Below are 27,905 nucleotides of genomic sequence, written 5' to 3'. Positions count from 1 at the left end.
TGCAGGCAGACCGAAGCTGAGAGGAGCTGATAGCAACACCCGGCCGACATTACGCAGCTCCGCCCGTCAATAAAAAAGGCGTTGACTTAAGCGTAAACGCCGAGGACGCCGGCAGATCGCGACGGGAAGTAGACAGTGACTGAACGTTAATAAGTGGACAGCTTTAGGCGCTCGAAAGATTAATATGTTACGGGCAATTGATACATCAGCAGGCCTTTTTTTTACAGAGGCCTCCTTCACGTGTCACAGTAAAGGTAATGATGCAATCATTTGTATGCTGCTTTAGTTTCAAGGTCCTGCTGTTGTGCGAGAATAAAACCTGCAAAAGAAGGTACAAACGTCCAAAAAGACAATTTATTTATTTATTTCGTCGCTCACTATAAATGACGTCTTTCACTGAAGTAAGGTCTTGTTCCATTGTTGCCTTGCACTCAACTGCCTTTCACACAAATGCATGCTGGGAAGCTGCTTAAGGCTTTTGCTGTGTGTAAAGATGAATAGAAAAGTCAGATTAGGCACAAATACTGTTATCATATATATTGTCCCGATCTAACAACATTAAAGACACCAAGATGCAGCGAAGTTCGGTTATTAAATGTCTTTATTTGGCTTTGAGAGGAATATCACTGAGTGAGATAGCAGCACGTCTACAATCACAGTTGTATAGCAGAGTTCTGGAAAGTGGCAGCACTCCTCAGCCTCTCAAAAAAACAAGTGAGATGGAGGGGAACACATTGTTTGTTTTAACTTTCAGTCATGATTAAGGCAAGTTTTTTAATTAAACACACAACAAGCAAAACATCTATCCCATCCAGCAGATATTCAAGCTCGAAGAGTCAGGCCATGCATTCATGCCCATTGGTTGATTCATTTGTCAAACAGAAAATGCCAAAAAAATTGGGTCAGAGGAGCGATAGAGGAGGCCGTGGTGAAAGTAGCCCTTTTATAATGCGGCTCTCTACCATTCAGCCTCAACTGCCACTTACAGTGCGAGCGGAGGGCCGTCAGTGTCATCGTCAGCTGCCTGACACCGACAGCCACCCCAGGTCCTTTACCCAGCTAAATAAAACAAAAGCACCACTACGTTTGTATGTGGAAAAATAAAAATGGTTGGTTATAGTTTTCTTTTTATTGAAGAGAAAGAAGAACACACTTGCAGATCAACGTTAAACTCTTAAGTGTTGGCCGTCGTATTTCCCTGACCAATGAATCAATCAATGAATCAAAAATATATATATAGCGGCAATTTAATCTCTACATTTTCATTCCCAAAGATGCACTCCCTCGTCCCAAACCTCCCAGCACACTTGTATATACAGTATTTCTGCGCTCCATTGATGCCGTGCTGTGAAACTGCAGTGAATGAAAGAGAATGAGGAGGGCGGCTTGAATGAAGATCGGTTCCGTTTGTCACGGTGAGAATAGACGCAGAACCAGAGAGCAATGGAAAGGGGTTGGAAGAAAGAGGGGACTGAAAAGCATTCACCGTCTGTGGGACATGTGGGGTTGGACCTGCAGCTCCAGTGGGAGAGCAGTCTTTCCTCTCGACGTTCCACGGTGACATTCAGGGATGAGCTGGCGGCGCTGCGGCCTATTGATCACATCCCTTTTCACTTACAGTACTCTCCAACTTCTACACGTAAAAATCAAATAGCACCGTAAAAGTTGGACTGGCTGTTTTTCTGTGCGTTTTTTCTTAAAGTCTGTGTGCCGACAAAAAGTGTTACTTTCAATTGCTCTTAATATTGATCGTTAATGGCACATTTGTTGTCACTTCAGGTGAGGAAAAATCCTCCTTCTTCAAACAGCAACAGAAAAAGCATCACGTTAGCTCTCTGCCTCCCTCTAAATGAATGTGATGTCAGATAACGACTTTGTGATACGTTGTTCCTTCTCTCCCTACTCAAGTGAATTTGCTTGTGAATGACGATGTGCAGAGTTGTGTTTGACAAAGATAATGTGAACAGAGACCAGATCCATATAAGTGAATGGAATGAGGATGAAGAATGTGTTATTGATAATGATGGAGACCACGTGGACACTAGCCGTTTAGCTCTTGCTGGTCTTGCCGGCGGGGCTCTCCTTCTTCTTCTCCTTTTCTTTCTGCTTCTCGTCCTCCTCCTCTTCCTCCTCCTCCTCCTCTCCCTCACCCTCCTCCTGGTCGTCGCCGTCATCTCCCTCCTCTCCCTCCTCTTTGTTCTCCTCTCCTTCTTCCTCCTCGTCTTCTCCGCCATCGTCTTCCACCTCCTCCTCCTCCTCCTCTTCCTCCTCCTCGGGCTTGGCTTCGGGCTTCCTGTAGGCTCCCAGGGAGTAGGAGCGGGCTGACATGTAGGAGAAGCCCTGGTAGCCCGACTGGACCATGGCCCCGCCGACGGAGCTGAGGCGGCACTCCTCGCCTTCCAGGAGCTTCCTGCTCGGGCAGAAAGAGAGACGCGCACAAGAGATGACGTCACCTCTCGTCTGCTGAGAGGTCTAACTTCTCTGGTATCAATGTTTCACCTTGTATAACTTCCATTCATTTATTTTATTACACTGGGAGAAGGTTAAATGACACAATCGAGAAGGAGAGAAAATTATTCTTCATGGGGAACGGTTGCTTTTGGGATGAAGGAGGGTAATTTTTATACGGATGTACACTTGCATCTTAAAAACTGTTTGTTTCCAGAATAAATCTCAAAATAAAGGCGGGAGTGGAAGTGAATTTTGTTAACATTTTTCAGGACACAAAGAAAACGCTTCAGAAATCTTAAACAATTCAACTGTCTAAAGAAGAAACAGGTTTTGTGTTTGTCTCAACTGAGTTGTGGAAAAAAACAAAAGCAAAATAAATGAATTATTGTTCGTCCTCATGTGAATATCTACGGTATAAATGCAAGGTTTAAAAACGAATACGTTGCCTCTGGTTAGTTCAATCTCCCAAACTGATTATGGTCGTGTCGTTGTCATGTAACTCACCTGTAGGCAGCGATCTCAATGTCCAGCGCCATCTTGACATTCAGCAGGTCCTGGTATTCACGCAGGTGACGGGACATTTCCCCTTTGGTGCTGCGCAGCGCAGCCTCCAGCTGCTGAATGGTGTCCTGCCCACACAAAATCATACCATGAAATACTAATAATTCATGCACTGTGAATGGAGATGGTTTGAAATTAACAACGATGAGTTTGTTCGTTTTGTAATATCAAAGTGATTCATGAGAGACACGTAGCCCGGTTTTGACCTTCATCGGGGTTCACAGTGTCCTTGAGATTTCAAACATGAGTGTGGTATCTCTGGCACAATTCCAGACTGTACTTTGTCCTGTGAAACAGTTCATTCGGTTTAATGCTGCCTTCCCGGCCCTGCAGGTCTCCATTTAGCAAATGTCTTCTTTACCTGCTTAATAAAAGTCAATCAAACCGTGACACGCGTTATGACATCTCACCCACCGGGTCACCGCCGTACCTGCATCTCTGCCATTTCATCGCCGTGTCGGTCCTCCATCTCGGCAATCTGCCTCTCCAGGGCCTCGTTGTGGCCCCTGAGGGCCTCGATCTCCAGGGTGCGGGCCTGCACCTGCCTGCGGTACTCGCTCAGCTCCTCCCGCGAGTGCTTGACGGCGTCCTGGTTGCGGGCGGCGGCTTCGGTCACGCTGGCAAACTTGGAGCGGTACCAGTCTTCTGCTTGGGTCTGGTTCCTGGCCGACAGGGTCTCGTACTGGACCCGGATGTCCTTCAGAGCGGCAGTCAGGTCCGGTTTGCTCATGTCCATCTCCACCGACACCTGGATTTAGGAGGGGAGAGTATGAGTAGGTTTACCCAACCTGTAAGGAACACTTTGAGAATCCACGAGCCGTATATATTCAACAATAAGTGAGGGTACATTTAAACAATTGCATAATGGACTAAATGCTTCATTATACTCTTTTTGTTTGATGACTATACATTAGTTGATGTAGATCAACTGTGATTTGAACAGGCTGGACGTTTTCAATTTCACCAGAGATGATAAAAAATAACCTTCTCAAGCCACAACTGGACTACCAGTAACTAATTACTAATTATCTGGCAAAAACAGCAAACTAGGAAATATTGTATGTTATACTATATTCAAACTCAAATACACATGTAAAACGTAACTGAATCAAATAATGTAACGCTTCAATGTGCTGTAATGTTTTGTAATAAAATATAAACTATAGATAAATTCCATTTCCCATAACAGTGTTCAAGCGCGGCGTGGCTTTTGTTGAAACGCATGCATAATGTGTGGATGCGCTGCTGCACCACTGACTGCTGACTCGGACCTCCCTGCTGCCATGCGAGCTGTGCTGTCGATAGCTTACATGGCAAACAGGGAGGAGGGACCCTGGAGAAATCTACCCAGCAACCCTAACTAATGCACGATTTAACAATGTCCTACAGCACGTTCAATACATTGATTTCCTGCTCCAGTGATAAATGCTGCCACACCCAACCTTCAAAAACTTTTGTCACACAGTAAATGAGTAGCTGCACGACAGAAGTGTTCCGGGGGGGTTTCTTGCCATCTGGCGCCTTTGGGACGACCACACCCCAGGATGATGCGCTATTTCTCTGCACCCCCCCCCCCCCCCCCCCCCCCCACCCCCCTTTTGACCCCCTTTCTTTGCCAAATTTAACGGACATATTGCCAATACGCCCCCCAACTCCCACAAAAAAATATAGTAAAGTTTCGGATGACCTCGTTGCACCTTCAGCATTTACATTGGAAGTGGCACAACTTTGCATACGATTCACACAGAACACGTCTGTTTGCGGCTCCGCAGTCCTCAGATTGGCATTGATGACCTCGCGGAGAAAAACCGCTCGTGAGACACGAATTTATGAGGGGAGGGGGGGGGGAGGAGGGAGTTGAGGTGTGGGAGGAGGTGGAGGCGGAGAGGAGGAGGGGGCAGCGAGTGTGGCCGGATCGGAACTGCAGTGCCATCAATTATCAAGTGCGCAATGTTAAGTGTGTGGAGGACGCAGTGCGCTTAGTTCCATGGAGTTACACTCATGGTCAAAACATGTGTGGATGTGACATCATACACCGACGGCCATGCGTGAGGAGTACTTGTGTACAGTGGACCTCTAGGGCCAAACAGTGGGCGGTGTACCTGAGTGGCCTGCAGAGACGCCTGCATCTCCTGCAGCTCCTCCTCGTGAACTTTCCTGAGGAAGGCGATCTCGTCCAGCAGCGACTCCACCTTCTTCTCCAACTCCAGGCGCGCCATGGTGGCGTCGTCCACGTCCTTCCGGTAGCCCTTCAGGGTGTTCTCCGCCTCCTCGCGCAGCTTGGTCTCCTCCTCCAGCTTCTCCCTCATGTGCTCCAGCGTGTCGTTCATCTGCACGCAGTCCAGGTGCATCTGGCTCCTCTCGTGCGTCAGCTCCTCGACGCGCGCCCGCAGCTCGCGGATCTCCTGCTCGTACAGCTCGTGCAGACGCGACGGCTCGTTGTGGCGCTGGCGCAGCATCGTGACCTCCGCCTCCAGGACTTTGTTCTGCTGCTCCAGGTTGTGCACCTTCTCAATGAAGGACACGAAGCGGTCGTTGAGGCCCTGCAGCTGCTCCTTCTCGTTGGTGCGGACGATCTTGAGCTCGTTGGTGACCGCGGTGGACTGGGTCAGGTCCATCGCGGAGTCCGGCATGGAGGAGAAGACGCGGCCAGAAGCCGCCGTCCTGCGGTAGTTGGCGGAGGACGGGGAGCCATAGTTGCGGTGGCTGCTGCGGTATCCCGCAGAGTGCGAGCGGGACGGGCTGCTGCTGCTGCTGAGGCCCAGACCCACTCGGCCGGACCGGGGGGCATCTCCGAAGATCTTCCGATAGGAGCTGCTGCTGTAAATGTCGCCGGAGTAACTCATGTTTCCTTTTGCCTTGGTGGTGTCTGGTCCCACTGCTCTGTACGGGGGAGAGAGAGAGAGAAAGAGAGAGAGACAGAGAGAGGGAGTGAGTGCGCGGAGTTCAGGAGTGCGTGAGGGTGAGAGAGTGTGTGTGAGCGAGAGCCCAAGTGAGATGCGAGTGGTGTTCGGCCCGGACAGGTGCTTTTATAGCGAAGCCGCCGGCGCATCATTTGACGCAGGCACAAAAGAAGATGAGGGGAAACCTGCACGCTTTTGCAGATAGCCCCCCCCCCCACCGCCCCCCTGGGGAGACACGAATTCACTCATGCAGATCCTCGTTTCTTCCTTGTGGTTAATGGTGTCAACACAGGCTCAGTATAAGGGCTTTATTGTAGCAGGTTTCACCTGAGAGCTTATTGGACGTCACTTTTCTTTAAATTAATGTGGGACTCAATGACATTCAGGTTACATTATAATACACGTGTAATCTCACTTCCCCACTGGACTCGCTCATGTTACTTTAATCCACAGTGTCATTGCAGTTTTTCTTTGCTGTCCCAGCAGAATGGCAAATGGGATCGATGCGCGAACTGTGCGCCAGAGTTTGTTTTTTGGTGCTGCAGTCTGCATGTAGGCGCCCTCCCCCCACATCCCACAGCCCAGACCTCCGCAATATCAGAATGCGGGATGAGACTCATTAAAGTGGCCTGTTTCTTGCACCACATTGTCTCATCTGCAGCCCTCGAACGTGATGGATTTGTATTTGAAACCGTGACATCGTGTCGACCATCGTCCAATTGCGACAAAACGCGTCATTCTATAAATGAGAACACAATAAAATTAGGATTATTATATATCGTTATAAGTCATCACAAGCACCCTAAACTCCATAACGTGGATACCATTCATGTCCCCTTAAAATGCAGTATTCTCAAAAAAACAAGTTGGCTAGAAGTTCATCCTTTATTGACTTAATATTATATAAAACACATGACTTATACAGTTATCCAGTGATCTGTTGGGACTGGCACTGCTTGGTCGCTGGCCGTGGTCCTGATCCGGCCCGGCGGCAGGAGACGGACCACGCCCATGTTATAGAGAGAACCCCCCTCCCTCCCCCGGGCCCCCTCCCTCACTGCAGCCTCACCCCTCCCCAAACAACGCACACGGCGCCTCTAGTGCCCCTCTTCACACCGCCGGTCTGGGAAACAGCCCAGAATAGTGGGGAAAAACACCGCAACACCCACTGCCGAGTCATCCCAAATCTCCTCAGGCCGTTTCTGTTGATACTGTTACATTGGGAAAGAAGAGAAAAACATTCCACCCTAAAGGAATGATAAAATGATGATGAAAATAACTGTTTGACTGCGAATAAAGTGGAGTGTAAACCAACACCGGGGGGACGTTTAATGCCGCAGCAACGTGTCCATAACACAACACTTCCCATAATCTACTTTTTTTTATACAGATGCTCTTGCAATGTAAACAATGTCAACATTATAGATGAAATTGGAAGGAGTCGTTTTGCTTTTTGCTTTTTGCTTCCACATAACAACCACTAGAGGGAACTCAAGCATCGGCGTGGTGCTGCATGCAGTAGGCCTGAGCTGATTCCCAGCACGTCTGAACAACAGTCTCATCCACATTTCTGTGTTATTTTGTTATATTAGTCACCGTTTTAAAGCTTCTGTCCTTCCCCTGCATGCAGATGCATCAGCCAGTTTAAAAAGTGCTCCAACTGATGTAGTGAAACGCAACAGTCCTGCAATAGATCCCTATGAAGGCCATTGTGTTCGGCTTCTGTTTTGGTTACACTTCTGTTAGTAATTCAACTGTTTGATCATTTTAGAGGCTGTAAATTGTGGTTCTGTTGAACTGTGTTGTGTTACACGTGCACATATATAACACAGGCTAAATAAACACCTCTTGCAGGTTATCTGTGGAAATGACTGTGGATTTAATCAGAGTAGATACATAATCATGCTTTTAGACTTACGGGCAGTGGCATGCAGGTCTGCAACAGACGTGGTCTTGGTATTGGTCAGCCCCCAAGGTCATTCAGCTGGACAGTTTTCACCATCAAAAGCACTACCACAGATATTCAAACACACCTTTCACACAAGTGATGTTTCAGCGTCGCAGAGAGACGGCAAAAAACTCAAAGTGAGCTTTCCGTTTGGTTTTATCAAGACTGATGAATTAGACTGTAGGTTGTCTGGTTGCAATGATGGTTCAGAATAAATCTGCAGGAAAGAAATGTAAAATAATGCAATTCCTTTAAAATCATGAAACCTCGACTGTGTGTGAGACAGAGAGCACTTGTCTCTGACTCAGCAGGAAATGACAGGTAGCCAGAACCACCTGATTTCTATCATTGTGTGTCTTGTTCAGCGCTCCCTGTCCCCTGTACACGCAGTTTCATTTGACATATTTCAACAGCAACGCAGTGCAGTTGGCAGCCTGTAGCAGATGTCGTACTGCCTCGTGCATGCAGATAGAGCCACTGGCTGGACTTCAGGTGAAATATGCTGTGTTTTTTTATTACAACGCACAGGAAGAGGGCGCTGTTCTTCCAGCAGAGACGGACAGGAAGCTTTCTGGTATTGAAGCAAAAGCAAATGGTGGAACCAGTGAAAAAAAACCAGCCTCTATATATACATAGCTATATTAAAATGGGTTCATATTTATACAGTTTGGGCTCAATGGACGGTCTGACAGCCTCACAGAGTACCAGCAGGGTTCAAGGCCTCGCGAAGGGTCAACGGAAGCTACAACAGCTCCGCTAACTGAGTGTCCATCACCAGAGCTGTCCTGCATCCTCCAGAAGAAGTAAGCTGCTGAGGACGAAAGACATAGGAAGGAATTTATTGAATCCAATTCAATAAACTAAATAAAAAGGAAGACCCACCTAACATAGTGTTGCAGTCAACACAAATAAGCCAATCAAATCTGTAGGCCGACACCGCTGGTGAGTATAAGCGAGTAGTGTTATTTCATTCACTCTCACAAGACTCTGGCCCAGCTGTTAGTTAATAATTTACTCTATTTTGTAGTAAAGGATAAAACAGGTAAAAATAATCCCATATTAGTTTGGAGAACGTTGCCAGATGGTACACCTTTGAAAATCAATAAATATAATTTATCACCTGGGAGTGAAAGACATATTACGTCTCTCCCTCTGCATGCTGTAAAACAATGTGGGTGGGGAAAGAACATGATTTATTTACCATGTCCCCCCCCCCTGTGGGATCCAGACACAGTTACTCTCCTTTAACCGGCCTGCTAATCTAACCTTTCTCCAGCCGCACCATCCTCGCCGTGGTTTCAGCTAACCGTAAAGCACGGTTTGGGTTTGAGTGGCATCATGTTCTTTGCGTATATGATGGCGTCTAATAACTCGGAAATTCCCACATCGTCCCAACACGAAACGCTCTCCAGCAGCACTGCTCCTTTGAAGCTGTTTTTTTCCTTTGTTGCTTTGATACGCCAGGTGTTCCACGCTGAGCGAGGGCTTCTGCGGAGGGCTTCACTACGTGTCACGTACCGGCCACTCAGCCCCCTCGCTTTTGTTCCGTCTCGGATGCACTGATCTTCTCTGATGTGCACTCTTCCCTCGGGTCCCACGGGATGCCTCTTCTTCCATCTGTTTGCGTGCACACACGCGCGCGCGCACATGCAAAGCGCACATGAACGCGCACACTCGAATATCCATCTCTTGATCTGAGCTGCCAACTGGGAGGCAGGATGTTCATGTAAGGCGGTCGCCAACCAGCAAGTGCAGGATTTCTACTGAGGTGATGAAATCCACTGAGGCTCATTAAATGCATTCAATTTGGATGTGAAATGTGATATGTGCCATTTAGTGCTCGTTGATCTTTTTAAATCAGTTTCCAGGGAGACACCGTGGACCACCGTCAAAATGGAGGATGATGGAGTCGATGATACTTTGGCCATAAGCCTTTCTAAAACGTACTTTGTTTACTCAGAAACCAAGTGGCAACGCGTGCAGGCAATCGAATCGAAGTCGTATTTTGTAACATCTCAAAGAAATAAAAAGGAGCTGCTTTCCCGCACCGTGTCTCTAGGCTCGGAGCAGCGGCCTGGAGTCCACAATGTACCCAACATGCACAACACCAAACACCAGGGACTGACTCACCTAAATGCAATGCACTCATTATCAAAACAACTTCTCACACCTCTTGCTTTCCGTTAAAATGAAGAGGAGGCCGTCGTTACGTGCTCTCCACTGGCTACTGGAAGCTTAGAAGTGATTGTATGCATAGTATCTCCATTGTTTGTGTTGTTTAATCACATGCCGTGTTCTGTTTGTAATGCCTCGGTATGAGTGTGTGTCATGCGTGTAAATGCACGTTTGCATGTGTGCTTTTTTCATAGGTGAAAGTGTGCAGGTCGCGGCGTTCCCAGGGCAAATGTCAAAAGAAGGTGGTTGTGCAGGTTCTCCGATAAGATGCTGGATTTGACTAATCTGATAAGCGAACACATGGCGAGATGAGTCGATAGGCCTTTGACCCCGACACAGATAAACACACCTTCCAACACAACTCTGTTACTGTCAATGACATTTGAAAACACAACAGCAGGTCGGCCATCATCAAACTCTCAGCGGGAGCGCGGTGTGCTTGGATCAGGCCAAGCTGCATTGCGGCGTCTGTCTCGTGCTTCATGTGCGGATTATACGTGAGGTGGGTCTTCATGGTGGCCGATTTAGTGCTTTACGGCAGGATGGAAGGGGGGATTATCATACACCAACACGGAAAGAGATGAATAGATAAGATGGATGGATGCCTCTTTCCACAGCTAGAAGGTTTAGCTGTGTACTGATCTTGTCTATTTATGGTTAATAAAAGATTGTGTGTTAATAGATTTGAATGGAAATCTTTAAAATTGTTACTTTAACATAATTATCAAGAAACTCAAAGATTAGCTTCTAAACTACCTGAAATAACAGATCAATCTAACGTTAGCTTCCTATGTCACGACTATAATGCTGCCCAATAATAACTGAAATGAAATTGAAAATCCTTTTGCTTGTAATGACCGCCGATGTATCAAGATGGTGTTTGCGAACAAGGACTCCCCATGACGGGAAAGAAGAGCTTTTTCCCCCTCTGATTGCCCCCCCCCAGCAGCCAGACAGCTCCAGAGGGGATGGTGTGTTGGTTATTGGGCTGCTGTGATCACACAAACCCGGGATTACTCACACAAACACTGGATGGCAGGCGAGGATCAAGGCCCCTGTGGAGGTTTTCTCTCATCTGCTGCGCAAGAAACCTTATTAGCATCTATTCAACCTCTACATTAAGATTATTCACTCTGTGTGTCGGCTTCCCTGGTAGAAACCTTAAATTGCTTTAAAGAAAATACAACAACTCTGAAGGTTTCTGTGACATGAACTATAAATCAAGAACAGCGACAGGTGTATAGGTAGGTAAACAAGTGTTTCAAATGTTTTATTCCTCTAATATCAATGGCAAATACAAATTGCTGCTCAACGATTCACTTTTCCTCCACATTGGAAGTGACTTCTTTAGACGACAGTGTCCAAATGATCCAATTCTCAAAAAGTAAGTGCACAAACTCCCTCCTTTAAGTTATTGTTCAATAAACATACATTTGATCTTTCTGAGGAGAAAGGCGGCGATGATGTTCATGGAGCTATGACGGGGTGTGTGTGTGTGTGTGTTGTGTAACGCATGAAAGCACCACGCCAGTGACCGTCACAATGAAAAGGAATGGCCCTTGTGATGTCGATATATCTCGCTCACTCATACATATCACATACTTCCGGTAGGCCGTGTCTGTTTTTAAGGCATTAGCAGCCACTTTGTACGCAGGGACAAAATGTGCAAAAATCAAATATACACATGTTGTCCCCACCCCCCCGAAGCTGAAACGTGTAGCTTAAAACGACTGGTCGGACTGTAGTCGTGTTCTTTGAGAGATTCCACACCTGCTTCTTTAAGGCAGATGCTGAGAGCACCAGGGTCTCTTTTTTTCTTTTTTCTTAGAGGGGAGGACGGGTGGAGGTGAAGAGCAAGAGCCTGCAGGGGATCATTCACGCACACACTGCCCTCCCCCCACCTCCCCCACGCACACCTGCCTCGCTGCACCGGGGACTCAAACGCACCATGTGGGAGTCACGCTCGCACGTGTGCACATTGCATGAGAACCGGCACCCGTACAGCAGAAACGCACACACACACACACAAATTTTTGGAAGACAGACAACAGGCCATGGATGGAAAAACGGTTTTCTCCCAGAGACAGACGTCGATGCTGAGGTTCATACATGAAGTTTTTTTTTGCATTTAACTAGTAAACAAATGAACAAAGAACCAGAACAGAAATTTAGCCTTACAATTCATTTCACCCACCCGCCACCACCCCAAAATGTCTCTCTGAAGACAGTGACACACACACACACACACACACACTCTGTATACACATGCACACACCGACAGTTGGCTTTTCAGTGAACACCTGGTTTTCGTTACATGTCCCCCTTTAGTCCGTCTCCCTTATAACGTGGCTACACGGCGCCTTCCGTTTTGGAAAAAGAAGAAAATCAAAAGATAAAAGCAGCATTCCACAATCAAACACTAAACATTCCTAGATCTATATGTTGTGACTCCTCTTCATGCTGTAAGTGAGATGAGCGAGCGGTGGCACGCAGCAGCAGGGGCGTTGCATTGGCCCCGTGCTGCTACACTGCGGGGCTGAGGACGTCTACATTCGGAGGGCTGCTGCCCCCCCCCCCCCCCCCCACGGGATGATTGCGGACCAAACAAAGCGCTTAACTCTTCCCGAGGCGCAGCGGCCATGTTGTCCCGAGGCATGGAGACGTGCGGACAGGCAACGCGGCTTTGGCAGAGGAATCGTACCCGCAGCTCATCCCGGCCACCCGCTCCTCTCCTTTTTATACTTTTTTTTTTTTTTTTGAAATTACATTTTTATAATAAATTATTTAGATTTTTTTGTCCTTTTTATTCCCGCATCAAAGGGCGAGACGGCTTTGAAAGCTAAAAATTAGGATCAACCACAGAGAAAACATTTCATTTTGGACAGAAAAGCCTGGAGGCACAAGGGACGTGTCTACATACTGGGTGGACGAGGCTGTGCAAACAAACTACAGCAACTCCCCAAAAACAACGCACGAGAAGACCAGAAGCTAGGACTAATTAAATATATTTCTATATATTCATCTATATATTTAGTATATCTAATAAATACATTTGTGGATAAACATAGAGATCTTTCTGTAAACTATTTACATTAACATTTTCGCAGAGACAATAAATAGCTATGCGGGCAAGGCAAAGGAGGGATGATTTGTTAGTTTTTAACATTTTAGTGCTCTTCATCCGTGAATCCCAGAGTGTGTGTTTGTCGAAGCCTGTAGTCCCGTTTCAGGCTGACTCGGCTCGTCTCAGACTGAAGCCTCCCTTTATAAATAATTGCTGGGAACATCTGAAAATAACGCAGTGAATCTCACCTGCCGTCCGTCCCTCCCTCCCGCTAATGGAATGTGCTCCAGTCTCTCGACTGCTTTCGGTGGATCTGCTCCTCCCTTCCTATTAATACCTGCTGAAGGGGGCAGAGGTGAAGTGGTGCATGGGAAATATCCCGCCACATGCCAAGGTGTACCGGCGTTCTGCTCCAAGGGAAGGCTGCTGTTAAAAGGTCGCCAGGTTCACACGTGACATACACACGTTTATGATAAAAGGATGCTGTAAAAACGCCACGGTCATCAGAGAGAGGCAAAAAACATGGAACCCGCCCCCCGAAACCTTCCCACAGCCCTGTCACAATCTCATGCTGCACACATTTCTTTCTTTTTTTTTTTTTTCGTTTTGTTTTTGTGTTACTTCGTACCCCAAATGCCGAATGGCAGGCGTGGACAGAAACATGACGGGGGGGGGTTACACCAAGGGGACGTATTGCTGTCGGCCTAAACAGTTCAACACAACACACTGTTACACTTTACCGCCCCTACAGCACAGCAGACCACGTTTCTAATAACACTCACGTCATGAGTGGGGGCGTTTACGATTTTCAGACATTTTTCTTAAAACAAGAAGAAGAAGAAAAAAAAAAAAAGGTTTAGTTTGTAAAAGCAATTGAAAGTGCACAATAGCATGCACAGGTGGTTGATTGGTGACTGGGGCCTAAAAACAAGCCCTCATGTCAGTGTTAAACCTTTGGTGGGGGACTCCATTGGGGGCAATGGAAGGGATGTATGTGTGTGTGTGTGTGTGTGTGTGTGTGTGTGTGTGTGTGTGTGTGACCACGTATGTGTGACGCTGGGGTGAAATCTCATAAGTGCTTCCCATGGCTCCTGAGGCATAGAAAAAGAGGCAGTGGGATATTGTGTGGTAACATTCTCTGGCTGAAAGTAGTGTTTCCGACGGATGGAGAGACGGAAGGGTGGAGTGTCTTTAAAATCCCACTCGTTTGATTGGTGCAGGACAGAACGGGGGATACCCTGAAGACTGACCGCTGATGATGATGATGATGATGATGATGATGGGCTGGATGTGGACGGTGCCTTCGAGGAAGTCGTCGTGGGAACAGTAAGTCCGAGAGGCCTCGGACTCGGTCAGTCGTTGTATATATGGATAGTGAGGGGAGAGGGAGAGGCGGGGCCGGGATTTAAGGAGTGATGAGGCAATCTAGGTGGATGGGATTGGCTGGGGGGGAGCTGGAGGCGGGTCGGCGACCAGTGGCGCCGTCTATAGGCTGCAGCCTATCTGCTTGGCCCTCTCCTGAGTGTCCTGCAGCAGCAGCAGGCTGGCGCTGGAGTAGCCCTCGTCGCTGCAGCTGCTGCGCAGGCTGCCCCGCTCGTCCCCAGAGTCGCTCACGCTGCTGGTGCTCCACTCCAGGTCGCCCAGCAGGTAGTCCGTGCCCTCCACGTCCACGTCCAGGTCCTCTGTTTGGGAGAAAAGGAGGCGCAGGCATTGTGATGACATTCGGCACTACGTCCCACAAGCTTTACTGGTGAACCGCGAACGCAAGGAAGCCTGTTCGGGCCGCCGAACCCAAATCCGCCTCCGTGTGTTTGTGTTACTAAAAATGTTGTGTTTTGTCATGGTTGAAATATTTAAGGGGATTTGCCTTCATTGTTCTTTGACGGCCATATAGTACTAGAGTGGATCCCTATTTAGTATTTCAAATTGGTAAGAATCAGAGGTCTAAAATCCTAAAATCCTGATCAACGGTAGTTTTTCCAAGCAGCAAGTTTTCTTCTTGCATTCACAGTATACAACGTTGACTAGAGGTCACAGTATAACTAGATCAAAGTCTTTTAAACGAACCAAACCACCATATCATGTTATAATACAAAGATCATTAACAGGAGCTCTTGTTGCCTCTCTTGCCCTAAAACATTAACCATCTCACGGCGTACCTTGGTCAGAGTCGGACTTGTCGGACGCATTGGAGCCGGTACTGTCCATGCGGGTCCTCTCCACCCCGAGCTGCTCCAGACGCCTCCTCAGGTGTCTGCGCTCCCGCTGCAGCTGCTCCACAGTGTGCTGAGCTCTCCTGTCGCTCTCCTCCAGCCTCTGCAAACACCAGGAGAAGATGTGTGTCTGTTTATTCCCCTCGGGGGCCGAAATAACACGTCGCCCCCCCCCATCACTGAACTGAGATTACAAGTTCTTTGCTGCGTCCGAGACACTCGAGTGCTGACGGCGCCTTATTTAAAGTGGTTGCATTAATAAAAGTGTGCAATACCACTTTGTAATTAATTATTTAATCCAGCAAAATAATCACATTAGTAGATCGATTTTCGTGCCATATGTTGCTCTTCCCGGTGTCTTTTTGAAACTTCACTATGTAAAAGCAAGTTGAGTCGCATTGGCGTGCGCTACGGAAACGAACACGCACCTTGATGTGATCTCTGGCCTTCATCAGCAGGCTGAGGGTGGTGTGCCGGTTGGCATCTGGTCCTAAAGGAACGAGGGACTTCAAGCGCTCTAAGCACAGCCTGAGATTTGCCCGTCTGAAAACAGAAGGGAACAAACGAGAGGGAGAAACCAGTAAGTAAGAGACACTTTAAGTAAGCGTCTTAAACCACATCTCATGGTCGTCATTAGTGTTGAGCTTTGGTCGCATGATGGCGTCTCATCACCACAGCTCCATTTGCTCATGGAGACCATGAGATGTGGTCGGAACATGTTGGACACGTTGAGTTCATGGTCCCTAGACAATTAATCGTACGTTTTTTTTCCTTTAACACCACCAGGGTGACATTTGAGTAAAATATCTTTTGGGTGAATTATGACGACCTTTGGCACAGACACCCGACGGGTGAAATGGCATATTTCTGGTGAGTCATGAACTTTTTATTAACTGCCATCATCAGTCAAAATTTTTTTTGTTTTTCCCAAATTCCTGCTTTGACAATGTCATCAGCTCCAGCTGTAATTTGAGTTCATGGACCACGGCGGTTGCGTTTTTTGAGGAACAAATGTGCAAATCCTCATTTGACAGAATGAAAGAGGCGCGTGCTGAAATGAGAGGACTGACAGATCTGAACTCCTTGTAAATGTCAGCGGCCCTGGAACACAGTTCCCAGCCGCTCCGAGCTGCCGGCCTCGTCCGTCCGTTGCTACGGCCCGCTGTTACACAACACACACTTACACACCAGTGTGTATGTGTCCCTCTGCCCGTGTGTCATAGAGAGAGTGCGTGGGCGTGTGCGAGCATCGCACTCTTCCCAAGATAAAGAAGTGTATTTTTGGCGGATGACGGATGAGCGTCACGGCCGGAAAGAGTAAGTTCAAAAACACACACACACACACACACACACACACACACACACACACACACACACAAGGAGGGAGGGCGACTGGATCCTGTGCTCAGGTGGTCATTGCTCGCTCATATCTTTACACAGAACAAGTTGCTATATTCGTTTTTTAAACAAGAGTCATAGTTTATTTTTTTTGCCACTAATTGCCCGAGCCACGGCCGGTCCAACGGGGACCTTTTCCCTTTCAAAAAACACAAACCATCGGCTCAGGTGCCCGTTTCTCAGCTGGCTTAGTCCAAAGGGCATGAAAACTGCCATTACATAACACGGAACGGCCCTCGCCTGTTGTTCTGACGTAGTCGACGGGGATAGAATATGTCCATTAAACAACCCTCGTGCAGGTTCATAAAAAAGCGCAGGTCACATGGTGTCTAAGTCATAGGGAAACACTGCGGCGATATGTCGCATGTAACGGGAACCTAGAGCCAGAACCTCTCTAAACCATTTCATTTGGCAATTGCATTTTTTATTTTTTTGGACGACTGGTCCAGCAGTAAATCAGCCCACTGTCCTCGCTCCCGCCCTCTGACCCCCCCCCCCCAACGCTCCGGACCAGCTGGGAGTAAAGCAAAGAAACAGGTGTAATGGTGACTGGAGTCGTGTTGCACAGACGTAAACGTGCACACGCGCGCTCTCTGTTCTGTGGGCAACGGCGTAGGGGAACGAAGACTTTGAATGTGCGCACGGAGAATTCGACGGGACAATACCAGCAGAGAGGGGGAGGGGTTTCGTTGCTCTCATCGGGCATGAGGTCATCCACTAACTGCCTGTGATGGCTTTCTGTCCTCAAGCTACTGGTGGGACAAACTGGCTGAAGGCTGCGAGTGTTCTCAAGTGTAATACGACGGGCCGCGGTGGTGATTTCGTCTCTGCGCGCACACACACACACACACACACACACACACACACACACACACACACACACACACACACACACACACACACACACACACACACACACACACACACACACACACACACACACACACACACACACACACACACACGTGGAGGGCGGAGTCCAACGCACAGGCCGCGGAGACATGTATTATTCAGGCCGGTGGTTTGGGTCGACCAGCACAGAGGCCGACGGGGACGGAGGGGTTTTAATTCCTTACAGCTGTGGCATTATCTAAAACATCAGCATTTAACATCCCTACCAAGTCAATGTTTACACGCGGATGTTCAGCAGGTTACATGTCTTAGTTTCACTTGCTAACATGTGCTCATTAGCAATGAGCACAGACTACAGCGGAGGCTGATGGCTGGACCAATAACATGGAGACACCACGGCGTTATTAACATCCATTCCTTTGTGCAGGAGCAGCAACAATCAACAAATATGTACAAACACACACACACACACGGAGGAGAGCATTTTTACACACCTGTTCTTTTCCATTTCATTGTGCGTAGACCTGTGGAGAGAAAACACACAGTGTTTATCACTGCTTAAACACACTGCGTGCCATCATACAACGCCGCGGCCTTGGAGCCGGGGATCGAGAGAGGCACAAAAAGGCTGCGTGGGAGTTCATGAGCAATCGCAACGGAGAGATTCATCGATTCTAAGAAAAACCGGCTGAGTGGCTTTTTCTACAGAGGATCTTTGTGCTTTTCTGAGGGCCACACTTAAAACACGTGACGGAGAGGCCACGGGTAAACATAGTAACAGTAACTAGAAAACACAAGCGAGGGACTTTTGCCCTTTTCAAATCGCCTGATTATCCACGGCGCATGTAGCACTGAGACAGGAGGGGGGGGGGGCAACACATAGCTGGAGGTAAACTGAGGTGCGCTTAGCGGGCAGCGTGACTTCTGCATTGCAGTAGCCCCCGTCCACACGGCCCGTCGCTGGTATTTCACCTCGCTGGTCTGACAAACAAACAAAAAAAAAAAAAAAACACAGCGGAAAAAGCAAAAATCCCCCCCCGTGCATTCCTGAACCCTCATCAACCTCCACCTGACCTCCCGTTCCACCCTCTCCGGGTCCCAAAATAGCCCGTCTGCACCTCCAGCTCGACGCTGTCCCATCGTGACACGGCCAAGAATCGCAGAGGACACTCGCACACCCTCGACTTCCCTCACCTCTCCGTGTTTGACAACCTACTGTCAGGACTAAGCTTAGAAATGACCCCCTACAATACCGCGGCCTCTGAACAGCAGTGGGTGTCCTGTCTGTGTGTGCGGCGCTGGGGGGGGGTCATCTTGTTTCAGCTTTGGGTGCTCTCGGTCTCACTCGGGCCCCCCCCCTCACGCCGGTGTGCATTCCTGTGCAGGGCAGACAGCCGCCGGTTACATAACAGGGAACTGATCCCCCGTATTGCGGCTACATTTCAGGGTCAGGCCTCATAATGTGTGGGTCCCTCTATTTCTATATCAACACATCGCCGTGAAGTTAATGCCACCGGCTGGAGTGACGCTGAAAACTACAAAAATAAGATCAACATTCGTATGAAATCCCCTTTAGTGACGGTTCCCAGTCAGCCTTGGAGGTAACGACTCTTAAAACCTCGTGGAACTTCTCCGGGTCGCTTAAAGCCGCAGCTTCTGTGCCACCTGCACATCGCGAAGACGGGCGGCGTCCCTCGGTGCCGGGTGGTCAGGGCGATGTCAAAGGAAATGAACGACCGTTCTAACGATACGCGCTTCGTCCTTTAATCTCAAATCCCCGGACACGGTCTCACTAAATGAGCTCTGCTCTGATCCTCGACTGAGGGGATCACCTACAACTGCATTGTAGACATCGATACTCCTCCACGCGGACCTGCTATTAACGCTTTTTTATTTCCATTTATTTTGTTCCTGCTCAACAGCAACGGCGGGATCGCGGTGCACCGTGGCTACGTGTGGGGGGGGGGGGGGGGGACCTGTGTAATGGAGGAGCTGGGAGTGAGAACAGAGCAGGAAAAAGGGGAGAGAGAGAGAAGGAGAGGAGGATGGAGGAGGTGAGAAGAGCGAGAAAAACACAAGTGGGAGCGAGAGAGAGCGGGGGATGGAGGGGGGAGTCACCACTACTGATGCACGTGCACACATACATGTCAGAACCACGGCGGCTCCCCTCCCCCACCGCTCACAAAAGGCACGCCGCGCTTAAACGGAAAGCGGAGGAGCTGCTTCTGGCCGGGTCGTGTCTGCGTACATTAATGCACGCATACAGCAAGAAATTAACTTCTCGTGCCTTATCGAATGGCGGTCGGTCAGAAACGCCTTTGCCCCTCCCCCGAGCCATTCAGCCACAGTGCTGGCCTGCCTAGAAATGTTCACGTTAAATAATCCAAGCATGAGCGGAAGCCCTCCTACTAATAACAAGCCGGCCAGGCAGCGTCGCAAAACACAAACGTGCCGTCGAACAAATTCAGACGGCAAAGGTGCCGAAACCCGTCGGCTACTCCAGAAGGCGAAGCTAGTCGCAGCTATTCTCCACGGGTCAGCCAAGCGCGCCAGGACACCGTCGCTCGGCGCTCTACTGATTGGTCGCCGCCGCCGGAGTGCAGCAGAGATGGTGCATTCTCTCAGGGGAAAAAAAAAGAAAAAAAAAAGCCAAAAGGGGATTTTTCCATTGGATTAAAAAAAGAAAAAAGCTCTGTGGTGGACAATTGTTATGACAAAGCATGACTTCATGTCGCAGACGCGATGATGTAGGCGGGTCGGTCGCTGCCGTTTGTGCTCTCATTTAGACATCGCATTTTTATGAGTTAAGTTAATGCCTAAAAGCTCAAGAAGGGTATTTAGTCATTTGTTTGTAGATAGCATCTTTAAAAACGTCTTCCGCTTGCGTCAAAGACACACCCGTCGTTTTAGGCATCGAACCAAAAATAGTCAACCGTTGGGCGAGGAAACGAAAGGGCCAAAATGGTGACTCATTAACAGGTTTTTTGTTTTATTCCTGCTGCACTCAATGGAGGAAGTCAAGCCGAACACTAAAATCCAGACCAACAGGCTCGACCGAATATTAGAATGAGTTTGTTTTAAAAGAGGAGTGTTTGCACAGGCGTGCATGTATACGTTGAAATGCACATCTTTCCAAATAACCAACGGAAATTATTATTATTACTCTCTGATAAAATGATTTTTCATTTAGCCGTTTCTGTTATAGCTTCTCCGATCATACATCAGTGTTTATATCTTTGGGTTTTGGAAAGTTGGGCAAAACAAGCATAGCCGGTCTACTTTAGACCCGGCGATAATGTAAGTGACCATGTGCACGGGGTTAAGAGGGGAAACCATTTACAACTTACATGCTTCACATAGTGTGCTATGTACTTTGGGACCATCCAGAAGATACTCAAGTCAACGAGCTCTTCTGGCATGCAAGTGCAAACAAAGTGTCGTCCGACAGCGTCGGATGGGCGTGCCGTCCGTGATAAAGGCACGGCGAGACGGTTCAGGAGCACTTTGGCACGCTAACGCATTCATAAGGGCGCCCTTTGGTTTTTGTGCATGCCGAGCGATGGGATCAGCCGTGTGTCAAGAATAGAAATCAAACAAAAGGCTGAAAGAGAAGTTCAAATACGGAGCACTATCTCACCTCTCCACACCGGACCACTTCTATGACGTGCTTATCTTTAGAAGCAGAGATTCTGTTTCAGAAGGTAGCAGCCATTGCCAGCAGACACTCATTGAATTATGCATATGTATAAGACTCGAAACTAATGATTGGGACCATAAACTCATGTTTACAATGTTAACATGAGTAATATGACCCGGCTGAGCTGTGATTCATAACATTTATTGTCTGTACATTGCCGCTCTCTGCGGCGGGTTAGCAATATGCTACTGCCGAGTCTACTGTGGGAGCAGGTCCACCAATGTTTACCCCAAAATAAACCGTTTCATCATCATTATTGCTGCTTCTCTATTAACAGGCCACGTTTGACCTCAATCAAGTCCCCCCCCCTCCAAGAAAAGTTCACCAATTAACTGCTTAATTGTTGTGCCTATGCGCATAAATACACGGTGCAGATACTCATGGATTACGGTTCCGCTGGAGCTGCCTTGATGATGAAGCTTCTTCGTCCTCTCCACTAAAAACAAGACGCTCACACGTGCATGAAGCCCAAAATGCAACCTAATCACAGGACGGCCATTGATTTGTGGGATGCGAACGCAACATAAATCTGTCCCGATACCATTGACTTATAGAACTCTACGTGTGTGCAGCAGTGTCTATTGACCCGAGCTGTCGGAACAGTGAAATGTCTCCTGCTGTCACTGACCCAGTTTGCCTTACAGTGGCCACTCGCTTTGAGGCGGACTGATGTTTGCTGCTGTCACTCACACGCTTCGAAGAAGACGAGCGGTGTCCGGGCCTTAACCCCTAAAGCCACGTCGTCTGTTATCGGATGCCTTCGTCTTGAGTGTCCGGCACAAATTAAAACTGGTAGAGAGTTGAATTTATAAATGCCGTATGAAATTTGGACCATTTCAGCATTGAAGAAAAATTCTAAGTGTGTATTGTAAAACAATAAAAAAAAAAGTTTAAAAACGGATTAACGTTGCTGTGCTCAGTGGGAACGCACAGGAACAGGGGTATTATGAGTGCCTTGTTGCAGAACGGAGCAATTATTCAGCGTATACGCCACAAGGAGCTGGTGTGCCCTTACCTGCTACTAGTGTTTTTCTTGCTTTTGCTTTTCCTTTTCAAGCTTTCCCTCTCTTGGCTGCTGGTGAAGGGGGGCATGGAGGCATAGCCGTGTTCGGCTTCTGCAAGCGAGCAAACCACAAACAAACAAACAAACAGACAACATAGTGGTCACGTGTCCAGATATCTGCCAATACAACATACAGCCACAGTGAGGAGAAGCTGCAGAATGTGCCACGTGTGATCCGGAGGCTTTTGAAATTCAGTAGCAAACGTATGTGTGCTTAAGTGCAGGCACGCGGATGGATGGAGTCGATGCAGTATCTTTACACAGCGTTTTTTCTCCCCTCAGCCCGGACAATGATGTCATCTTGAACTGTAATAAACCCCACCAGCAAACCACAACAGAGGGAAAGGAGGGGCTTCGATGAAAACAAAGTCTCGCTGCACATCTGACTGCATCTGCCACATATGCAATGTATCCTTGTATGCATCATCAGAGAGGGTGAAATGCACACGTATTGTGCACATTTGCAGAATATCCCCAGACGAGTGCGATTAGATGCTACGTGAGCATCTATTTGGGGTAATGTGAGGCGATGCTTTCTGCTGTTGTTCGTTAAAATTCGATAACCTTACTCGATTACTTCAAATTAAAAGGGCGCAGCTGCAACGTTTTAAGTAGCTTAAAACGGCAAGTGCATTAATCATCGTGATTTAGGGGGAGTAATGTGATGGGAAAAAAACACTTTACCTCGTTCCCTGCGCTCAAGGTACTCGGCTGCTTCGATCAACATCTGCACCATTCCGATCGCCGCCATTTTCAACAATAACACTGTTATTATAATAAATCCGATGAGGGATTCTACACCGACTGATCTCCTTCTCAGTGAGCTCGCAGTTCGGACAGTTGTTATTTAACTTAAAAGGGTGAGCGCGACCGTTACCGGGTAACTCCTGCAGCGTATCAAACGGGCTATTTAAAAGTTAAATGTCCTTAAAACAGGCAACAATCGGCTGACGAACAAACTAAGCCTGCTCCTTTATGATTGTTCTTTTAAAAAACGGTTCAGGTGACGTTAAGGGTTTGGAGTTAGCTGAGGCTAACACTTCTTCAACAGCTTGCTTTGGCGTCGTTTTTAAGCTAATTGTTCACTTAAAACGAACGTTTTGACGACACGGCCGGTGGAGAAAGAAGGTCGCTTGAATGAAAAAACGACAACAGTATGGCTCTGTTTAAAAAAAGAGAAGAAGATAAAAAAACAACTTGGCTAACGTGAGCGATCGAGACGAGTAACGACGAAACGCTATTGCTAGCTCGGTTTTTTATTTTACAGAATCAGCCAAACGGGGGAAAAAATGACGTTGGCTGTTTGGATGTCACAGTCTTGACGGACCGTGGAAATTATTTAAGGCAAAAAAAAAAACGAGCTAACGGTAGTTGTTCTTAAAGTTGAACAGACGATGTCATCCGGGCTGTGTGGCTGGCTAGTTGTGTGCTGGCTGGTCGCTGATCGCCCGTGGAACGTCCTGCTGGAGAGACAGCTAGCGACTGACATCAACCGAGGAACAGCGAGTGTTTATCGAAATGCTGCTAAAACAGTGGCTTGTTGATCTGGATGACAGCAAACTACTGTACTTCACCACAAAGCGTCTGTGTGCTACGATTTGATTGGATACTGGACGCAAGAAAGCCCGGTCCTATTGGGCGATCGCGCTGTCAGTCGTCGAGAGGGGCGGGCACTGAAGACCACTGACAAACCCGGATTTTGGTCCCGTGATGCCGTGGGCGAGGAAGCTCTGCGCGAGCCAAAATGGACAGTTTCTAGCTTACACATTCGCGCACCGTGATTGGTTGCTATCAAACAAACTTGTCAGCCATTGGCCGGTCAGCCATGCTGTTTCGCGGTGTATAGCAACGGTTGGCTCCTGTGGTGTTGTTTGTCATTAGATGTGTTCAACTATTGGCCAGAATCACATGCTATACTGTTATTGGCTTCGTTTCTACGAATCACAAAGCATGGAGCCGCGCATGCGCATATGGACTTTCGGAAAAACATCAGTGAAAGGCTGCCTCAAAATGAGACCTATGCTCATTTCATAGCAAGGAAAGATACCTTGAATTAAAGTAAAACAAGGTGGCATGGGGGTATCTGAGGGAAGACGGCCCTCGTCCACGACTACATTCCACAATTGGATGGGAAACCAGTCGATAGGTTAGACACCAAATCAAATTAAACCAATATAATTATTTGACTGTAGAATTATACAGTATTTTCAGAATTACTTTAGACTTTAGAATACTATGATCACCAAATGTATATTCAGGACTGCAGCACAAAAAACAAATTTTAGAAATCATTTTATTTCAGATAAAATTCCACACACAAAAACAACACACGCCGCATGCAATGTATTGCTAGGGAAAAAAAACTATACACAAATGTTGCATAACACAAAACAATATCATCCACTACAATGGAGAGGAGAACGGAGCTCAGCTTGCCGGCTATCACAGGTTGTTGATACTTTCAGGCAATGAAGTCCAGTGGTCGGTTGAACCCACCTTTTCTGTTCATGTACTGCCTAAAAAAAATATATATATAAAAGAAAACATTACATCACTGTTACCCTCGCAACACTTGACGATTACATCATCGCGCACCAATGGTAGAGCCGGGATCTCTGCATAGAAACACCTGCAGAGGTGATTGGCTGCAATAACATTGGATGATGCCGAGGGGCTCACATGAGGGACGTGAAAACAGACAAGTGGGCTTTTTACAAAAACTTCAAAAATGATCACTACATATATATTAGAAACAACGGCCTGTAAAACTCTTAATAGTCGGCAATGGCTATGAAGGACAACGTTGAGATGCTTCACAAGCAGAAAAAAAACGTTCTTAGCAATAAGAAACTATTGTTTTTGTTGACATACCTGTATTTTCTCTTCATGCTCACATTGATAGCAAATGCATTGACCGACCCATCAGTTTTCCTCCCCTGTTTGAAAATATCAAGTTAAATAGAAACATATTTATTATTCAAAAATGTAGTAGTCATTGCTCAACTTCCAATGCTTTCTTTAATCCATAAAACATATTTTGGAGGATAATTGGGATGATGGGTATTGTTAAGGCTTTCATAATAATCATATAGCTGAAATGAAGGGCTGAATCAAGCAGAAAAAAGAAAATACAATGTGCGTCATACTGTTGGTAAAACCATGAAGCTCTCTAACTGTATTTGACAGATAACAGTAACAAAGATATTGTGTGTATAACTGAGGCGTTTTGATTCTTTTAAAAGAGCCCCAGTTTTGTTAAACATTCTTATTAACAACAGACTTTTATTTCAGTGGCTAACTTTATATTTTATTCAAATATCATATTACTTTCATTATTATTTACAGTGGCTACAAAGGAAAGCACAGTAAAGAGAAATGCGAATAGTGAAAATGATATAATCAGAAGCTCCCCAAGCTGTGAATTGTTTACTGCTCTGACATTGTAAACAGTCACCATGTGTGTTGGAATTCAGATCTGTGATGCATTACATCGACTAGGCCAAATGAGGAATGAAATGCAACAGTATGCCATCTTCCGCTCAGTTGTGGACTTTGCTTTATTCGGAATAAACTGCACCTCCCAGTGGCTGCACCACGTACTACACTCGTGCTCTTACCTTGCTGGTTTCAAAGGAGCCAAAACCCATCAGCTTCATCATCTCAATTTCCTCTTCCGTTTTACCCTCCATGTCTTCCTCTGTCAAATTTCGACAAAAACATTAGTCACAAAAAGATAAATTAACTCCGTGTCAAATTAGGGATGTATTAATAATTATTCCAATACCAGAGATCTGAATGGGCTTCACTGTTTTTTCCTTAGAATCTTTGCGCTCATCATCGCGGCGGTCAGAGTGAGAGGAGGAGGAGCGATGACGTCGGGGTGGAGACCTGCAGAGGGAACACAAAATGCAGTTAAACTGCCTCGGACGTGTTACCATGACAACTGAGGTCAGACACTTCTGCAACTTAACGTGATTAAGCTTGCAGCTCCTTGGACTTGTGGAAAAGAGAAAGAGAGAAAGTGCTGAACTCACCTTGAACGTCTCCTGTGAGGAGATCGCGAGCGACTTCTGCGCCGCTCACGATCTCGAGAACGAGAGCGTTCCCTTTCCCTTCGCTTTCGCTCACGATCACGGGAAGTTGAGCGGGAACGCCTTCTCTCTGCAGGAAAAGAGGAAACCAGTTCATAGGATTTATATTATTCTTATTAACTGGGCATATTGTCACCCACTTAACATTCTTCTCAGTCATTTCAGATATTCCATTCTTTACTTTGTTGCACTTCTCTGCAATACGTTTTGAAAAGGAGACATATGATTCATGTAGAAATATAATTCCACCAGTCCAGTTTTGTATATTTGTATGTGTGAGTTTATTTTCGCAAAGACTCAATATCTGCCATCACACAAGTGAATCATTTATATGGGACTGATTTAGAAGACAATGTACAAGCTTTATATATCGTACTGCCTAACAATTGTTTGTGTATACATTATTGCTGATATAATTACAGCTACAGCAGTGTTCTAGATGCAATTCATTCCAGCTCCAACTTTGGGTACTGGAGTGTCCCAAGAAAACATTAGCACACGGTTGTCCTTTATGCATGCAATCCCTGCTTCATGAGATGCAGTTCAACTGGTCTTCAGTAAAACGTTTCTGATTGAGAAAGTTTCAACCAGAACTCCATCAAATGATTTCCTGTCAAATGTGTAGACAGTCAAGGTTCGCCATCCTGGAAGAGTTAACCCGAAACCATCCGCACCGGTTTTTGATGGCAGACAAACCGGAGATGGATGTCCGACATTTTATCACGTGTATTGGCCGTTACAAATGTCTTCGAACTCTGCGTCTCGGTTACTAATCAATCAATTACACACGAGACCAGTCAAACGCGGTCAAATATCACTGCAGACTTCGTAAATGCACCAAAGCTACAAGGCATTGAGCAAACATCGGAAGTTAACTTTCTGTACAACAGATGAAGACGTAGAAAAGTGACGATCCTACTAAAACGAATTAAGTCGAATTTTAAGTTGTTAAGTCATTCAGGACAGAAAACAGGTTTTTTACATCGTCATAAATTCCCCTTTCCAGTGTAAATTGGGATTCAAAATGCGTAAAAAAAGCGACTTCAGCCAGATGGTCATACGTAGGTATAGTTAGCTAACGTTATGTTAAGCTAACGTTACCTCATTTATAACTTTTACTTTCAGTCTTACCTCGCCTTGGAGGAGTTCGACTCCGGCTTCTTCCCATTTTACCAATCGATAAAATTTCAAATGAGTGTAGAGGTAGTCGTAGAAACAGAATAATTTAGACCAAGAAATGTGTGTATTCGTTGGACTAATGGCCGCTTCCGACAATCGGGCTCGTCTGTTGTCGCGCAGCGTCCGGCACTTCCGGTGACGTTTCTACACAAGCGCGCCCTCTGGTGGCCCGGATGTGCACCGGCGCTGCTGTATATCCGCCGGTGACGCCATTATGCGTCAGCACCACCCGGTGGTGATTGAGACAATGGTAGTAGTAGACCTAATCAATATCAATAAATCAATATTATAAATAAATAAAATATATTGT

At 46.9% G+C, this 27,905-nt stretch overlaps 3 protein-coding genes across 3 annotated transcripts; all 3 read right to left on the bottom strand.

The window, feature by feature from the left end:
- Nucleotides 1–583: 583 nt before the first annotated feature.
- On the bottom strand, nucleotides 584–6,072 carry neff1 (neuronal intermediate filament family member 1). Its single transcript, XM_040195671.2, has 4 exons — nucleotides 5,115–6,072; nucleotides 3,443–3,760; nucleotides 2,956–3,080; nucleotides 584–2,410 (listed from the first exon to the last, which is right to left on the bottom strand). The coding sequence occupies exons 1-4, from the start codon at nucleotides 5,856–5,858 to the stop codon at nucleotides 2,050–2,052; spliced, it is 1,548 nt and encodes a 515-aa protein (XP_040051605.1). The 5' UTR covers nucleotides 5,859–6,072; the 3' UTR covers nucleotides 584–2,049.
- A 5,996-nt stretch (nucleotides 6,073–12,068) lies between these two features.
- On the bottom strand, nucleotides 12,069–24,033 carry mxd1 (MAX dimerization protein 1). Its single transcript, XM_040195674.2, has 6 exons — nucleotides 23,010–24,033; nucleotides 22,278–22,377; nucleotides 18,060–18,089; nucleotides 15,744–15,858; nucleotides 15,262–15,418; nucleotides 12,069–14,784 (listed from the first exon to the last, which is right to left on the bottom strand). The coding sequence occupies exons 1-6, from the start codon at nucleotides 23,074–23,076 to the stop codon at nucleotides 14,588–14,590; spliced, it is 666 nt and encodes a 221-aa protein (XP_040051608.1). The 5' UTR covers nucleotides 23,077–24,033; the 3' UTR covers nucleotides 12,069–14,587.
- Nucleotides 24,034–24,604: 571 nt separating this feature from the next.
- Nucleotides 24,605–27,819, bottom strand: snrnp27 (small nuclear ribonucleoprotein 27 (U4/U6.U5)). Its single transcript, XM_040195675.2, has 6 exons — nucleotides 27,548–27,819; nucleotides 26,360–26,486; nucleotides 26,110–26,213; nucleotides 25,943–26,022; nucleotides 25,197–25,261; nucleotides 24,605–24,841 (listed from the first exon to the last, which is right to left on the bottom strand). The coding sequence occupies exons 1-6, from the start codon at nucleotides 27,582–27,584 to the stop codon at nucleotides 24,787–24,789; spliced, it is 468 nt and encodes a 155-aa protein (XP_040051609.1). The 5' UTR covers nucleotides 27,585–27,819; the 3' UTR covers nucleotides 24,605–24,786.
- Between the last annotated feature and the right edge of the window lie 86 nt (nucleotides 27,820–27,905).

Source organism: Gasterosteus aculeatus, chromosome 13, assembly GCF_964276395.1.
Source record: "Gasterosteus aculeatus chromosome 13, fGasAcu3.hap1.1, whole genome shotgun sequence".
NCBI classification, from domain to species: Eukaryota; Metazoa; Chordata; class Actinopteri; order Perciformes; family Gasterosteidae; genus Gasterosteus; species Gasterosteus aculeatus.
This window is presented reverse-complemented; position numbering and strand designations above follow the sequence as displayed.